This window comes from Symphodus melops (assembly GCF_947650265.1).
Source record: "Symphodus melops genome assembly, chromosome: 2".
In the NCBI taxonomy this organism is placed as follows: Eukaryota; Metazoa; Chordata; class Actinopteri; order Labriformes; family Labridae; genus Symphodus; species Symphodus melops.
The window spans coordinates 27,659,217-27,677,246 of record NC_136692.1 but is presented as its reverse complement, the minus strand read 5'-3'; the positions used below and the strand labels follow the sequence as shown (position 1 = coordinate 27,677,246).

Sequence of the window (18,030 nt, the reverse complement as noted above, 5' to 3'; positions counted from 1 at the left end):
GATTTAACGTTGTGTCATTAAAAACAGAATGTGCTCATATGAAAAACATCGAGGCCCCATACTTCACTGATAACATGTCAAATGTTGATGTGAAAAAAATTCTCAGGGGGGCTCTCAGTTGTCATTGGGTGAGAGCAGGGAAATGCTGGGGCTTTATTAAAGAGGATAGATTCATTTTTCAGCTCTGTAACACCTGTATGTTTGCAGCCGTGTGAGGGAACAGTCTCTATGGATAGTTGACAGAGAAGGCAGCACTTCTACAGAGCATAGAAAGGCCATTTTATGATTTCAGTCAGTAGATTAAAATATCTTCTTCAAAATATCTTGTTTTATTCAAATCTATTTGGAACCCAATAGTTTAAGATTCTTTAATCTAAACACGAGAGGTGGGCAGAAGAGACAAAAGCTCGAAGATGTTTTTCCTCTTGTAGAGTAAGTCAAGTCTAATCAGGAAGCACTTTTTACAGACTTTATTCCAGTGGTGTTGAACTGCTGTGCAGCCACCAGATGTCGCTGTTTTTACAGAGACTGATGTTATGAATCGTTTTCTTCACAGAGAGAAAACTTCATCAGGCCGTCACGACATTTATCTGATTCAGAGACTCACCTGAAGGTGCTCGTCCTCCTCCTCTTCTTCCTCGTCCTCCTCCTCAGTGAGCCCGTCTCCAGGAGAACCGGAGAACGTTTCTGCATGAAAGGTGGATTGATATTCTGTGTGATTCACTACGAGCGGCTGATCAGACACCTGAAAAACAAAAACAAAAGGCATTCAAGTGAAGAAAAATGAATGTAGCTCACAGATGAAGAAGTCGAACAGATCACCTGTCCCCGATTAAAGAACGCAACCTTCTACACTCCACTTACGATTAGAGTGGGCTGAACATCTCCTCTGCCATCGGGCCTTCCCTCCTTACTCTGAGCAGGACATCGGACTCTGGGCTACAAAAAACAGACAAACAAGTTGAAAGGTTGAAATATGAAGGGGTCGAGTAAAAGAGGCAGGTGGACAGAAGGAGGGATGAAATCATGAAGATGACAGGATGAGGAGGCAGGTGTTGAGTGGACCCCCTCAGACTACCTCACCTCAAACTTGTTCAACAAGAAGAGAAGACCTGACCACGCCCGGCTCCTCTAAATGCCCCTCCACTTGGTGCTCTTTCTGAACAGGAAAGTTCTGACGGTCTGTCGGGAGTGTTTGCATGAAGCGTTTGTGCGCTGACATGAAAAGCGACGCACATCCATCCTGTCTCTATGACAACAGTCTGTTCACAGCAGCCGCTCTATGACAGACACTGCTCCGTCACTTTTCACTCTATGTTTTTTTATTTCAGATCTTTGACCTTTATTTACCTTTCAGACACGGCTCTAAGAGTGTGTGTGAGTAGACAGGAGTCATAACGGACATTTTGTATACATTTTTAATCTTGCTTTATTCTATTTATCAGCTATTGAACCTCTGGCCAGAGGCGCTGTTTGTCAACAGTCAAGGCAGGCAACTGCTTGGGGCCTCAGGCCAGTAAGGGGCCCTCAAATGTTGACAAACTGCAGCAGTAGCTCAAAATGTGCAAATTTTGCACTGACAGTAGGAAACCTTTCTGACGGGCTCGTCTAATAGCATGCGCTCTCATTGCCCTGCTTAGCATCTCATATTATTCCTGTGTAAACCAAAGTTCATCAAAGTAATTGTCAAATGTTTTTTTTCATTAAATTGTATATTCAAAGAGCCTGATTGTGCATGGCCTATGTGTGAAGGCTGTGGTAAGTAAGTAAGAAACATTAGCAATTTTCCATTTTATTACCAAGTTTATCATCATAAAACACCAAACATACATTTAATTAAAATACATTTTTTATTAAATGTGTTTAAAAAAACCCCCAAAAAAACCTCTTAGGATAATTAAGACAATGATGTCGATATCTTTCTTCTAAAGTTCTGAGAGGAGATTTCAAGGTGAGTGAAGGAGAAGTGCCGGTGTTGAATTCAGCCCTGAACTACATTCAAGAGGTGAACTTGGTCATACAAAGGGCCGGATGTGATAAAGTCATGGGTCATTTTATTGTTTTTAAAGATATTTATTGGATATCAAAACTTGTTGCAATAACAAGAATAAAACACCAAGTGGAGGACAAACCATAAAAGTATATGAAAAGTAAAGAAGAGAAAAGAACAATAAATAAATAAATAAAAACAAGACACCAAATTCCACTGACAAAAAAGTGATTTTATTGTTTTAGTTGCACACAAGACTACAAACAAGGATTGTCATGATAGAGATTTATAACTTCAATACAGTTGTAGTAAAAATCAAACAATATCTGTTTCAATATCACCTCAACTCGACATTATATGGCATCATGTCTGATTCAGAACCAAAATGTTGACAATGTTTTTGTATATTTCTCTCCAGTGTTCAGACTGTTCAAGTTTGGATATTCACGGCCTGTGACGTCTCTCCTTCATGATGAATGTTCAGAAGGAGTAAGGGGAAGACAAAGTGTTCCCACCTCTGTGCCGCCATTGAAGGTATTAACAGAGTCACGACAGGATTAGAGGAGCCAGTGTGTGTGTTTGTGTGTGTGTATGTGTGTGTGTGTGTGTGTTTGTGTGTGTTTGTGTGTGTGTGTATGTGTATGTGTGTGTGTGTTTGTGTTTGTGTGTTTGTGTATGTGTGTCAGAAAGAACATTATGCTGTTGCTGAATCACTATAAAAGGACAAGAATTTATGACGTTGGAGCTTCATTATTGCATTGCTGCCCAACTGAAAAAGGCTTCTTTCAGTTCATTAGAGACAGAAAGGTAACTTATTGCAAAATGAACTAAAATTCAGTCAACTTATTTTATTCGAACCGACTCCTGCTGCTTTCTGTCTTTTACTCCCTGCAACCTTTGAGTTACAAACATGGCCGACAGCTGATGATGTTGAATATGTTTTTAAAATTGGTTAAGATTTGGAAATCATCTGGTGAGTGGTCATCTTTAGTTACATAAAACCAAACAATAAAACAAGAATCACATTCACTGGAGGTGAAATGTGTCACTTGTTGTACCTTGACAGCAAGCTTAAAAACCACCCGTTTCCAAAATAAAAAGAGTTACTGGAAACTTCCAGCATTAACGTTAAAGGTCCCATAAATATTTATTTATTACTCTGTAAACTTGTTTGAAGGAGAAAGACAGGACAGGTGTCAGGTGTTGCCCTGTGCAGAAAGACATGAGACGATCTCATTCAGAAACACCAAAGATTAAAAATCGACAGCCCCCCCGTTTCCTTCAGCCCAAAATGATTTAAAAGTTAAAAAAAATAAAATAAGACCCTCCACCACCAACTGTAAATTATCCTGAATATCTGGTTAATCAAAATATCAAAAGACGACAAAGTCAAAGTGTCCTTCAGATTTTCATTGGACAAAGCAGGGGACAAGAAGACCTGCAGGAATTAGCCATCAAAGTCCCTTTCAATCCTCTCCTTGGTTAGCAGCTGCAGGTGGGATGGCATTGAAGTCAATTTCAATCACTGGACCCCTGGGCACGAACTGCCTGTAAGAACACACAGAGGAGCAAAGAACACACAAAGTCACACCTGGAAAAACAGAGAAGACACAGTGCAAAACAATGCATTGCACCCATATTAGAAGTCTGAAAACTCAATTGAATGAAAGCTCTGGTGTGGACCACATGCAGGAGCCACAACACATACGCTATTTCACATAGCTGTTTCAGCTGTGGAGCTCCTGTCCATGTGTCTCCACTCAGTGACAGTTTCACTGTATCTAACGAGTCACACTAAAGTCTGCTGGAACCTGTCTTACAGCCATAGGAACCCAAAACAAACTGATTTTACTGAGATTGAATGACAATAAACAAGCTAAACTAAATATATCAGGATGAGGATTTGTAAACAGATTCATGCTCTGCAGGTCTGTGTGCCCAACGACAAGCAAAGAACTTATTAAATGTTTTTTTCCCCAACAGATTTTAATTTGACAATTTGTTTTGCACCCCAAGACGTAAAATAATCTGAACACTGAACAGAATTCTGTCAAAGGCAAAAATGGCACAAATTCAAACCTTTGCATTAAAAACCTAATTTTACAACATTAGATGCTTGTAGACTTTTTATAAAGCTTTCTGGAAGAAGACAACAATACTTTACAAGTTAGCAAAGGTGATGAAAGTTTAGAAATTATTTGAACAAAAGAGGTTTAACACAAAACAACAGAATATAGTAGCTTTGTATCTGAGTGTTTTCTTTAAAGAAAGCAGAGGAGTTGACTCACGTGAGCTCAATTCCTGCCATGTTCAGCATTTCTCTGGAGAAGCCTGTCGCCTCCCTCTCATGGTACTTATCAGAGAGATAAATCACTTTCTCCAGACCTGGACAGAGAGGAAACACGAGTGTTTCTTATTTTATTCTTTGAAGAAGAGACGGGCTTCTTCCTCGAGGTAGAGAGAAGAGATCATCAAACTGAAGAACTGTCCTCGCTGTTACATTTACATTCAGAGCACCGAGCTTCATTTCTTATTTGGAGACAAAAGTGAATAGAATAGAAACATAAATACAAATTTTGAAAGAAAAAATATATATACAGAATAATATCCATAATGAGGTGATCTCAACAGGACAATATGAAATGATGTGCAGTGAATGGCAGGTTGAAGTGACCAGTAATAATTTAAAGTGACTTGTGTGTATCATATTTACAGACAATATAAAAATACTATACGTGTGTGTGTGTGTGTGTGTGTGTGTTTGTGTGTGTGTGTGTGTGTGTGTGTGTGTGTGTGTGTTTGCTGTAAACACACACCTGCCTGGATGATGAGCTTGGCACACTCGTTGCAGGGAAACAGAGACACGTACACTCTGCAGCCTTTCACATCTGCACTGTTCATGATGGCGTTCAGCTCTGCGTGGCACACTGAGACACACACACACACACACACACACACACACAAACACAAACACACACACACACACACACACACACACACACACACTCACACACAGAAAAAGAGGATTTACTATCTAAAAAAACAAAAAAACAAACCTGAATTTCCCTCGGGATCAATAAAGTATCTATCTATCTATCTATCTATCTATCTATCTATCTATCTATCTATCTATCTATCTATCTATCTATCTATCTATCTATCTATCTATCTATCTATCTATCTATCTATGTACTTTAAACTAGAAATCATTATAAACAAGGACAGATGAAGCTCTAGAGATCATAAATAAAGCTTTAGAGAGGAACAAACCTCCTGAAGAAGAAACGTTAATAACATAATTTGCGACTCAAATGATTTTACAGCCTTTCTCTTTGAAACAAGTGAGAACGAATTTGAACCAAAGAGCGAGTTAGACTAAGATCCAGTTTAGGAGAAACACTTTGAAGATCATTTATTTTCTGTCCCACCTGAACCTGATCACAAAGAGAGAAACAGGCCCTTTGTGTCTACACACTTCAGTATGCAGATTCTTTGTAAACAGACTTTTCACTCATGCTCTTTATGCTTCTCGTAGATAGCTGTGCGCCAAAGGTGCCCGAGTATTTTAACTCTGTTTCAGCTTTCTTAAAATATACTCTTTGATTTTAGCATAGGCTTCTTTTGTTGTACTGCCACCTACTGATCACTTTGAAGCACTAAAGCACATACGCTTATCATAACAAGGGAGTGCTTCATGAACGGGAAAAGTGAGTTTTAACTTCTGAGTCAAACTGTTTTATCTGAATCAACAATGGAATAAAGTAGCCTAGTCTGCTAACATTAAGTGAGTATTCAGGAGTTGAGGAGCTGGACAGCCCTGGGGACAAAGGTTACTCTTCTCTGTGTCCTGCAGCAGGGACAGCTATGGGGAGCCACTCAAACGCTGGGTAGAGAGCGTCTGAGGGGTCCTGCATGATCCCACCTGCTAACCGGACTGCTGCTGCTCATAGATGGTCGACAGAGTCCTTACAGGAAGTCTGAGGATCTTAGAGCAGACTGTGACTGTGCTCTGCAGGCTGGTGGAGTGGAACCAGCGGGTTATGGAGAATGTAATGATGCTCTCGATGAAGGAGTAGTAGAAAGTCAGGAGGATGTTCTTACTGACTCCAAAGGAGTTGAGCTTCCTAAGGAGTTATTTCTGCTGCTGATATTTCCTGAGAATCTTCTCTGATTCACTATCTAAAAAAAACAAAAAAAAACCCAACTTGAATTTCCCTCGGGATCAATTAAAGTATCTATCTATCTATCTTCTCTGTGTTGGAGGAGAATTTCATCAGGCTGTCAAAAATGGTACCCAGGTATTTGTACTGCTCGACTACTTCAACAGGCTTCCCGTAGATTATAGTGTTTGCTGCTTGTTGGAGAAGGTCACCACCATGTCTTTAGTCTTGTTGACATTCAGTTCAAGGCAGGAGCTGTCACTCCACTCCACAAACCCCTGAAGAGCTGGTCCTTGTTGCTGAAACAGGAGAACTGTGTCGTCAGCGTACTTCACCAGGTGACAGTTCGGCTGTGTGGTTCAGCAGTCGGTGTAGAGGATGAAGAGCACACAGCCCCGAGGGGAGCCGGTTGAGGTGTGTTGGAGGTCAGAGAAGGTGCTGTTGACCAGAACTCTCTGTGATCGATTGGTCAGAAAGTCCAATATCCAGCTACGACACAGAGTGTTAAACCAAAAAAAAAAAACAGTCAAACATTAAAATTAATAAGATCTCACCGTAGGCATGTTTATTGCCCAGATAGTTTTCTGGATCGCGATCCCACGTCAGTTGGCCTTCACATCCGTTTGGCATCCGGTTATAACCAGTCCCCACGATCTTATTCTCCTGGTTCACAATGCAGGCGCCCACCTGCACACACAGCTCAGGTGTTACTCTTACAGGTGTTACACACGCCTTCTGTAGGTATGTAGTGTGTTTAAGACTACACACTACACAGGGCTGAAAATCACCCTTTCATCACAATATATGAAAGGGTGATATAAGGGTGTATATAATATATACATTTTTTGGGCAATGATTCCATTTTTGCTCCACAAATAGGAATTAACAAAACGTTATCACTCTACTTTAGTGAGGAGTATAAAGCGAGGGGTAACTGTTTTTTTAAAATCTATATAGGATCTTTATGGCGATCATATACAGATGTTTTAAAATCACAAACATGACCAGTAAATGAAGCTTGGTGGTCCGTCCAGGTGTAATATATGTGGTGGGAAAGTATAGAAGTTAAAGAGGACGATGCAGATCAATTTGTTAAAGCAATTCAATTCAAAAACACTTTATTTGTCCCCAGGGGATAACTCTCTCGCTCTCACTCACTCACTCACACACACACACACACACACCTGAGTACTGGGGTCTCTACTCCTCTGTGCAGACAGTACAGCCATAGCCATGAAGTAATCCTCATCCCTCAGGTAGACTTCTCTCCTTCAGGTCAACAAAACAGAAGAATGAAATACAAGAGGACATGAATCATGACCTTTTAATTCAGCTTGTCTACATATCAGACAATGATTTGTGACAACAAAAGAATCATCTCATGAGAAGAAGCCTAATGTTCATCATTTTCAGTAAAACCTTGAACACATCTCTCAACAGGCGAGCAGCCTGCAGTTTCATTAGATTAACATTACATTAGTTATAATATAATGTTAATCTAAACTGATGCTAATGTTAAGCTGTTTGCAGCTCTCACTCTAAAATCACACATCTTGTTGAGGAGATGTTACGATATAACTTTTCTTAGTGATAAAACGTTCCAGTGATTGTGTAACACAGCTGCTCAGACAGTCTAATGGTCTGACTCTGGAGACTCATGGCGTCTCTCATTTATGATGGAAACATGCTCCTGTGGTGGTCAGAATTTGTATGAAGTTGTGATGGATATTTCATATCATTTAACCCTCAGGGGGAGCTGCAGAAACAACTAGAAAATGTGCATTTCCCTGCGGAAAATGCGTGTGAATGCTTCCCGCTGAAATGTTGCAGAAACACTGCTGAATGTATTGCGAGATGTGACTAACGGGAGTTCACAGCGAAATAAAACAAAATAAAATAAATACATTTTATTAGCTGGATTACACATGTGTGTGCGTGAGTGGGGGTGGGTGTTTGTGTGTGTAAGTGCAATCAAGAGTACCGTAAATTCAGGACTATTGAATGCACTTGATTATAAGCCGCAGGTGTCCACGTTATAACAGAGCTATTTGTACAGAAAGACGTGACAAAAACATTTGTTTAACTTTTAATTAAATACGTACTACCGGTAACATCCGCAAATACGAAGCCTAGTGGAAATCCTTGATGGAACAGTGTCTGTAACACGGCTGATGAAAAAGATTACCATAATACATTTCACAAGAAAAAGTCCATCCATTCACTGCCTCGGAATGACTTCATTACTCGTTACTTCCTCAGTGTCTTTTTCGTTGTCGCTGTCAGTGTCAACTTTACGTGCAGCAGCTCTATTAGCTTCTTTGACAGCCAGCTCGATCGCCTTTAACTTGAAAGATGCATCATATGCATTTCTCCGTGTGTTTTCCATGATGAGGGTGCGTTCATGAAGCGCACAAGCTCATTCTCCCCCAAGAAAAATCCATAAATAAGCCGCACCATAGTAGATGCCGCCATGAAGATTAACAACTAAGGGTGCATCCCAAGTGTCTTATTTGAACCGAGTGTCCTCCGAGTTGTCTCCTCCACTTGCGTCTTCGTCCCGCCCACCAGAGATGCACGGAGGAAATGAAGCCGAGGAGAGAGGACCGAGGAAATCAGCTTTAAGACACATGAGACGTCGTCACATGACGCGACATCAGCTGATCACGTTCAGCTGTCAATCAGCCAACAGCTGTTTATGTCCACACAAACACGCACTGTATTATTTCTCATCAAACACACACAGTTACAGTGTTTAGTGTCTTTACCTGATAAAAGAAACACCTGAAGAACAACCTGCAGTCTACTCATAACCAAAAGCACGGTTTCTACTGACTCAAAGATTTCATTTTGAATTGTCTATAATTATTGATTATTATTAAACAGTTTGGACTGAACCTAGCCTGTATTTAGACAACCAACTCTGTATTTTATAAACGGATATTTATGTGTCAGGATACTGAAAATGATTGATTAGAATCTAAATGATGAAACGTTCAGAAGATAAATAAGTGAGAATATAAAACGGACTCCTCTTCATCAGACTCTTTTTAATGGCAGCTCATCACAGAGCGACTCTTTACAAACTCACTGATGTTCATCATCTGTTTAAATGTCCCACGCTCCGTTTAGCCTCTTTTTAATGTCCCTCTTTTCTCCCGTATTAAACTCTGCTCATGTTGAGAAGTTTCACTGAAGTCTGATCCTGTGCAGCGACCAATCAGTGAGTGATATACGAGAAGGGGGCGTGTCTGTCAGTGAAAAGACTTCCGTGAAGTCGGCTCTCGTGTCTCCTCGGTCATCGCTCCTCGGATCAGCCTCCTCTCTCCTTGATCCTCTCTCCTCCGTTCGCTATAAGAGCTGTGGGACGATCCTCAACATGGCGGCTTTGGAACTACTTCCGGTTCGTATATGAAGCTCTATAACTTCTATCAAATCAATACATCCTTCATGTTCTGTTCATCATCCCTCAGACTGTTTGAATGTCTGATGATGATGAGGATGACAGATGAGGATGACAGATGAAGAGGGACTCTGTTAGTCACAAACACGTTTTACATTCACACTTTTTTATCTTCAGAAAGTTTCATCATTTAGATTCTCTCAATCGTTTTCAGTATTCCTGACATATAAATATCTGTTTATAAAAAAAAGGAGTTCATTGTCGAAATACAGGCAAAACTGTATAATAATAATAACAAATAATGGACAATTCAAAATGAAATCTTTTAGTCAGCAGAAATTGTCCTTTTGGTTATGAGTAGACTGCAGGTTGTTCTGCAGGCGTTTGTTATCAGGTAAAGAGACTGAACGCTGTTACTGTGTATTTGATGAGATTAGAAACAATACAGTGCGTGTTTGTGTGGACATAAACAGCTGATTGACAGCTAAACGTGATCAGCTGTTGTCGCATCATGTGAAAAAAAAATCATGTCATTTCCTCCTTCCTCTCTCCTCGGCTTCGTTTCCTCCGTGCATCTCTGGTGGGCGGGACTAAGACGCAAGTGGAGGAGACAACTTGGAGGACACTCCATGCAAATAAGAGTGCACCTTAAGTATGTTACTGAGTCATGATTAATATCATGTAACCTAATATTTTAATGCCATGTTTAGTCAAATTATTACTGGTACATCCAAACATCCAAATAATATTATTAACAGATAATTCATACTGTGACTGAACATGGCCTTAAACATTCTGATTCATTTCATGTCATTTCATTCAGCCTCGGCTACATTTACAGTAGGTCACAGTTTAGCATCTCTATTGGCTATCTGTTTAATCTGTATTCTCGTTCACTATGTTTCTCATTCTCTTAGCTTATTACACTTCTCACCTTTCCTCCTCTTTGCCTGACTTGCTGCAAAAAATGATAACTTGATTGATGCAGCCTCTTAACACTACGTTGCATCTTTGCACTGGTCTTTTACGTTCAATCAGTTGGACGTCAGTTTGATAAGCAAATCATGCAAAAAAAAAAAAAACACCACTATCATTTGTCTCAATGGTTGTCATTATTAGTCGGCTACTAAAATGAATACACATCATTGTACAACAAAAAAGATGAATCAGTTCTCTGTAAATGTTGGTGCTTGTTATTCAGAAAGCCCACAGGTTTACTGTCAGGACTCACAGAGTTTTCAACATAGATGTTGTAATGTATTTTGTCTTCTGTATTGTCTTATCTGGACTCTGAGTCTGTAATAAAGTTTTGATTGAATAATTGACAGAATACTTGATAAATGTGACAGTGGGATAACTTTAAGTTTTTACCCGTTCAGCTGCTCGTTCCTGGCCATCCTTTTCAAGGTCAAATCAAAGAGGTTGATGGTCGATGTTGTTCCTGCTTCTCCTGTGATGTTTGAGTCAGACACTCAGCACTGTCTCTCCTGTATAAAGGCTCTGCACATGAGGTCAAAGTGGGCGGAGTCGCCTGGCATGAGCAAATATAAATATCAATAGGGGGCTTCAGCTTTTTCCATTTCATCCCTCAGATACAAGAATTATCCTCTTTACTGATGTTGATTGAATTGAGATAAAAATGTTTTGGGGAAAAATAGCTGAAATTATTCTGTAAGATTTTACACATCAACACAAATGTACACAGTTTTCATTTGTCATTAATTCAGAACCAGGTAGGGCTCATCTGGGTGCGTTTGTCACACAGAAATGCTTTGTTCAGTTTTTGCAACACCCTGTTATTAAAATGGTCACGCAAAAGAAATCGAAACCATTTCTAGTATGTAGTTATACTGGTTCTACAACAATGCATAATGAAGAGTAAAAAAACATGTACCATAATAGTTCTATTAATAGCCAGTCTTCTGTATTGTCTTATCTGGACTCTGAGTCTGTAATAAAGTTTCCATTGATTAATTGACAGTGTAGGTGCTAAATATATATATCAGTTGTCTACCACAGGGGGGAGTGTAGCTTGGTGTGGCAGGGGAAGTTATATATTGCACGGGTGTTAGGAGCCGGGTAATGAGGCATGGGTGACGGGGAGGTCAGACGGTTTTTACCGCTGTCACGGACATGTAGGATCATCACCTCAACCATCACTTCACCATCACTTAAGAAACCATAGTGTTGTATAAGATCCGAATATAAATTAAATGGGAACCTCACCCAACAGGAGACAATGTTTGGACATTAATTCATTCAGCGCGTCAAATCCCAAGATCTGTTCCCGCACCCAGCTGAGTGGCCGATCAGCTGATCGTCACTACACAAGTAAAAACCGTGATCTCACCTGGATAATGTGCACGATCTGGAAGGTCCTGGATAGCGGCTCTGTTTCTTCTTTGAATGTCACAAAACCATCCCGAAAGTGAAGCAAAGCATGACCAGGAGTTCCCAGGTGAGCGCGTTCACGCGGATTGAAATGTTTGGAACGGCGTTGCGCTGTGCATGCGACAGTGGGCCGCTTTGACAATGTATTCATTCATTCATGTCCCCAATTCTGTTGATCTGCTCGCATTCATTAAAATATAAGGAGGAAAACGCTACTCAAATGGTTTTGTAATGTGTGGATTGGACACCGAAAGCGCACAGGTTGTGTGAAAGCCCTGTGCTGAAGCGTCTTCCATTAAAGGAGCTGTGCACAGTTTTGAAAATGAATGAAATGCAAGGCCCAACTGCTGAAACGGAGTCTACAGAGACACAAGATGATGGCACTGGAAAAAGAACAAGAAAACTTTCTTTAAAAGGAATCACAATGACAATGGAGAGGCTACAAAAGGAAAGGAATGCCAATTTAAAACAAGCCAGCAAATTAAAACCACAAATCACCACTCTTCTGGCTTCCAAGGAAAACTTCTCTGTTGTTCAACAAAATCTGAAAGAGTTCAAAAGCTTGTGTCAAAATGCTACTGATCTCCATAACTCATTGTTCACTGGGTTTCCTCTGCCCCAGGAGGAGCAGACAAAGCAGGAAACATGGTTTAATTCCAAAAAGGCTGACAGTGACATATTTGTTGAAGAAATATCAAAATGGTTGAAAGAAAATGGTGGTTTACATGATGGTGATGAAAATGTTGATGATGAACAAAATGAAAATGATGATGATGAAAATGTGAAATCTGTGTACCAAGACAACATTAATCCTGAAGACAGTGTGTCTAATATGTCCAGCAAAAGGTCAAGCAAAAGAAGTCATTCCAGCAGATCATCTGGTTCTGGTTCTATTGCATGTGCACGTTTAAAGGCAAAGGCAGAAAAAGCAGCTTTGATGGAGCGAGCTGCTGCTCTGCAAAAGAGACATGACCTGGAGACACAAGAGGAAAACCTCAAACAGGAAAAGGAAAAGCTAAGGAAAATGAAGGAAAAGCTGGAGTTTGATACACAACTTGCTGCTGCTACTGCAAAACTCTCTGTGCTGGAAGGCAGTGACGAGGAAATGGTTTCTTCAAATGGGATGAATTCCTATGTGAGCAAAGGGCTTAAACAACAACACCTTGGACTTGATGCCACAGTAAGGGAATTTGTACCAAAAACAAAAGCTCCAGCAGTATATCAAAGTTTAAGAGCACCACATGTTTCATCTGCACATGATGTGAGACCAAAACTAAGGATGCAAACAAATTCGGACCAAGTGCAGCATAATGGGATCTCACAAGCGGAGGACAGAACTCGCAATCTACAGTTGGCACCAAACACTGGAATGTCTCATTTACATCCAAGGCCTGAATCTCAAAATGTTGTCACAGCGTCAGCTGCTGAACCCTTCAGGTCAGTCGCTGCACAGGAAAATAAAAGGCACGGGCTTCAATCTTCACAAAATATTGCAAATGTTATTAACCAGGATGCAGTTTATGGAATCATGCAAAGGCAAAATGAAATTACAGCGATGCTTGTGCAACAGCAAATGGCAGCTACTCTACCACAAAGAGACATCACTGTATTTGATGGTGACCCCTTAAAGTATATTTCCTTTATTAGGAGTTTTGAACATTGTATTGAAGAGCGAACCAGCAGCTATCAAGACTGTTTGAGTTATCTGGAACAATACACCAGGATGCAGCCAAGGCAGCTGGTACAAAGCTGTCTACACATGAGGCCAGAGCAAGGATACCAAAGAGCAAAAGATCTTCTGAAGGAGCACTTTGGCAACGAACACAAAATAGCAACAGCATATACGGACAGAGCATTTGGATGGCCTGTTATGAAAACGGAGGACGTTCAGGCGCTGCAGGAATACACATTGTTTTTAAGAGGATGCTGCAATGCAATGAATGAAGTACAGTACATGGACGAGATGAACGTTCCATCAAGCATGAGACTTGTTATAATGAAGTGTCCATACAGGCTGTGGGAAAGGTGGAGGTCTGCAGCATGTGACATTGAAAGACGAGGATATAGGGCCACATTCCCAGACATAGTGAATTTTCTGGAGAACCAAGTCAAAATCCTGTCTCATCCACTCTTTGGAGATATTTCAGATGTGCAACCAAGTATCTTAACAAAGGCTGTAAATAGGAGCAATCAACTATCCAGAAGCAGATTTTCAACAACTGTTGCAGCTACTAACCATACTGTACCTCTTCAGGCCTCAGTTTACTGGACACCAAAGCAACCCACAACATCTAAGGAGCCAGCCTCAGTATCATGCCTTTATTGTAAAGAGCAACACCCATTGCTACAATGTTCAGAGCTGAATAAAATTGCTCACAGGGAGAAAATAGATTTCATGAGGGAAAAAGGAATCTGTTTTGGATGCTTGAGAGTCGGCCATATGAGCAAAGAATGCAGAAGTCGTCTGACTTGTGACGAGTGCAATTTAAAACATCCAACCGTTCTGCATGTGTACAACAAAGAAAGGGTTAACAAACCACAGGAAACATCAGTCAGTAGCGCACTTGTCTCACTGCAGGCAGGTGGTTGCACTGGGGCCGGAGACAAAGACTGTACTCTGTCAATTGTGCCAGTACAGTTAAAATCAAAGAACGGAAGTAAAACATGGCAGACGTATGCCTTCTTAGACCCTGGAAGTACAGCAACCTTTTGTACTAAGCGTTTTAAGGAGAAGCTGAATTTGCAGGGCACCAGGACCAGTATTCTGTTGCGCACTATGGGCCAGGAAAAGGTTGTTGAAAGTGACATTATTAAAGGTCTCGAAGTGTCCGGATTGAATGCTAACCAATTTGTTGAACTTCCAGAAATGTTTACTCAAGAAACAATTCCTGTGTCAAAATGCAACATCCCTACTCAGCGAGATATTGAAAGGTGGGAGTATCTAAAAGACATCACGATTCCAGAATTGGACGCTGAGGTGGAAATTTTGATTGGGACAAATGCACCAAAACTCATGGAGCCTTGGGAAATAATCAACAGTAAAGACGATGGACCTTATGCTGTTAAGACCCTATTGGGGTGGGTCGTCAACGGTCCTTTAAGGGGCAATAGTGCTTGTCAGAGAAGCTGTTCAGCCATTTATGTCAATAGGATATCCATCGTCAAACTGGAGGAGCTGTTGGTTGCTCAATATAATCAAGACTTCAATGAGAAGGCACTGGAGGAGAATCATGAGATGTCAAGGGAGGACCTAAGATTTTTGGATATCTTGGAGAAGTCTACGTGTATACAGGAAGGTCATTACTGCACAGACTTACCCTTTAAAGTGGATGACATCACCATGCCAGACAACAGGTGCATAGCTGAACAGCGCATTCAGTGTCTCAAAAGAAAGTTTGAAAGAAATAAGATCTACAAGGATGAGTATACAGCATTTATTACTGAGATGATCGACAATGGATATGCAGAAGTGGTCCCTGAAGATCAGTTGCATAAAAAGGAACTACAGCTTAACTTGGAGGAGTGCTGTTTCTGGACAGACAGTCAGACTGTGCTAAGGTACATCAGTAATGAGACCAAACGGTTTCACACCTTCGTTGCAAATAGAATGGCTTCCATAAGAGAAGCAACACATGTTGTTCAATGGAGGTACATCAGCTCTCGAAACAATCCTGCTGATGAAGCCTCCAGAGGTCTGACTGCAGATAACTTCTTGCCATGTAGGAGGTGGATTAATGGACCAGACTTTCTTTGAAAGCCAGAGGTGGATTGGCCAAAACCTTTTAACCCACAGCCCATTACTTCAGAAGATCCAGAGGTCAAAGGTGATTTCATGGCGAACATCATAATTGCAAATCCTGAAAGTGCGACTACTAAACTCCTAAACTACTTCTCTGACTGGGCTAAGCTGAAGACCTCAGTCGCTTGGTTCCTTCGGTTCAAGATAGTTTTCGTGGAGCTAAGTAGGAAAAGGAAGGAAATTATTGCTGCTGTAACCTCTGCTGGCTCAGCCATACAACCAGAAAAGTGGACAACGCCTCGAAGAAGCTTCACTACAGGAGACATTGTTGTGGTCCACAAGCTGCTCCACGAGGATCATGGATAATTGGAAGAGTGATGAAGACTTTCTCAGACAAAAATGGATTTGTACGTATAGTACAGTTGAGAACAAAGACAGGACAGTTGGAACGACCCATATCCAAGCTCTTTCTACTCCAAGAAGCAGTGTAAAGGTCATGACCCAATGAGTGAGTCAGGCACTGGAGATTCCTGACTCAAAGAAGACGGAAGAAGATTATTCTTTGTTGCTTCTTTTTTGTTTGTTTGTAATCGTTCATGTCTTCACAATTAGGGGCCGGTGTGTAGGTGCTAAATATATATATCAGTTGTCTACCACAGGGGGGAGTGTAGCTTGGTGTGGCAGGGGAAGTTATATATTGCACGGGTGTTAGGAGCCGGGTAATGAGGCATGGGTGACGGGGAGGTCAGACGGTTTTTACCGCTGTCACGGACATGTAGGATCATCACCTCAACCATCACTTCACCATCACTTAAGAAACCATAGTGTTGTATAAGATCCGAATATAAATTAAATGGGAACCTCACCCAACAGGAGACAATGTTTGGACATTAATTCATTCAGCGCGTCAAATCCCAAGATCTGTTCCCGCACCCAGCTGAGTGGCCGATCAGCTGATCGTCACTACAGACAGAATACTTGATAAATGTGACAGTGGGATAACTTTAAGTTTTTATACTTTCTGCTGCTCGTTCCCGGCCATCCTTTTCAAGATCAAATCAAAGAGGTTGATGATCGATGCTGTTTGAGTCAGACACTCAGCAAAGTCTCTCCTATATAAAGGCTCTGCACATGAGGTCAAAATTTGTGGGGGTTTGAGTTTTTTCCATTTTATCTCTCAGATACAACAATTATCCTCTTTGCTGATGTTGATTGAATTAAGATTAAAAAAAATGTTCTGGGGAAAAAATAGCTGAAATTATTCTGTAAGATTTTACACATCAACACAAATGTACACAGTTTTAATTTGTCATTAATTCAGAACCAGGTAGGGCTCATCTGGGTGTGTTTGTCACACAGAAATGCTTTGTTCAGTTTTTGCAACACCCTGTTATTAAAATGGTCACGCAAAAGAAATCGAAACCATTTCTAGTATGTAGTTATACTGGTTCTAAGACAATGCATAATGAAGAGTAAAAAAACATGTACCATAATAGTTCTATTAATAGCCAGTCTTCTGTATTGTCTTATCTGGACTCTGAGTCTGTAATAAAGTTTTGATTGATTAATTGACAGAATACTTGATAAATGTGACAGTGGGATAACTTTAAGTTTTTACACTTTCTGCTGCTCGTTCCCGGCCATCCTTTTCAAGATCAAATCAAAGAGGTTGATGATTGATGCTGTTTGAGTCAGACACTCAGCACTCTCTCCTGTATAAAGGCTCTGCACATGAGGTCAAAATTTGTGGGGGTTTGAGTTTTTTCCATTTTATCTCTCAGATACAACAATTATCCTCTTTGCTGATGTTGATTGAATTAAGATAAAAAAAAATGTTCTGGGGAAAAAATAGCTGAAATTATTCTGTAAGATTTTACACATCAACACAAATGTACACAGTTTTAATTTGTCATTAATTCAGCACCAGGTAAGGCTCATCTGGGTGCGTTTGTCACACAGAAATGCTTTGTTCAGTTTTTCGAATACCCTGTTATTAAAATGGTCAAAATGAAATCGAAACCATTTCTAATGTTTAGTTATACTGCCAGGCTTTTATTAACTTCAGTCTATTAAATGATCCTGCCTTTGTTTGGGACGGGCGTCGCAGATCTATGTATAGAAGAGTAAATGTGAGAATGTAAGTCTCTTTGTTTGGACTTGCTTCCATAGAACTGGCTGTGTGTGTGTGTGTGTGTGTGTTTTGTGGGTGATAGTACGAATTTCTGTGAATACGTTCAGTTTGGTTACACTTTGTAGAGGTGACTTTGCTGTGAGCAGACTACGATCTATTTGGAGAAGCTATGACCATATTTGAAGAGAAGAATGTCTTTCAAGGTTTTCTAAAAGTATA

General features: G+C 40.5%; 1 protein-coding gene and 1 long non-coding RNA gene across 2 annotated transcripts; one reads left to right on the top strand and one right to left on the bottom strand.

The window, feature by feature from the left end:
• Window positions 1-2,223: 2,223 nt before the first annotated feature.
• On the top strand, window positions 2,224-3,308 carry LOC306842393. Its single transcript, XR_013781731.1, has 2 exons — window positions 2,224-2,509; window positions 2,948-3,308. It is a non-coding gene; the product is annotated as an uncharacterized lncRNA (long non-coding RNA).
• A 103-nt stretch (window positions 3,309-3,411) lies between these two features.
• Window positions 3,412-13,285, bottom strand: LOC306842354 (deoxycytidylate deaminase-like). The gene is made up of 6 exons (XM_079372554.1): window positions 10,922-13,285; window positions 7,335-7,419; window positions 6,705-6,837; window positions 4,807-4,917; window positions 4,279-4,375; window positions 3,412-3,538 (listed from the first exon to the last, which is right to left on the bottom strand). Exons 1-6 carry the CDS (start codon window positions 10,945-10,947, stop codon window positions 3,457-3,459), a joined length of 534 nt encoding a protein of 177 aa, XP_079228680.1. The 5' UTR covers window positions 10,948-13,285; the 3' UTR covers window positions 3,412-3,456.
• Window positions 13,286-18,030: the final 4,745 nt, after the last annotated feature.

What these genes read in the sequence shown, in the direction of transcription:
- LOC306842354 (XM_079372554.1), bottom strand. Translation starts at nt 10,947, where the DNA reads ATGGCCAGGAACGAGCAGCTGAACGG. An exon ending in AGGAACGAGCAGCTGAACGG is followed by an intron (nt 7,420 to 10,921) that starts GTAAAAACTTAA and finishes GTTGACCTGAAG; the next exon opens with GAGAGAAGTCTACCTGAGGG. An exon ending in ATGGCAGGAATTGAGCTCAC is followed by an intron (nt 3,539 to 4,278) that starts GTGAGTCAACTC and finishes GTGTTCTTACAG; the next exon opens with GCAGTTCGTGCCCAGGGGTC.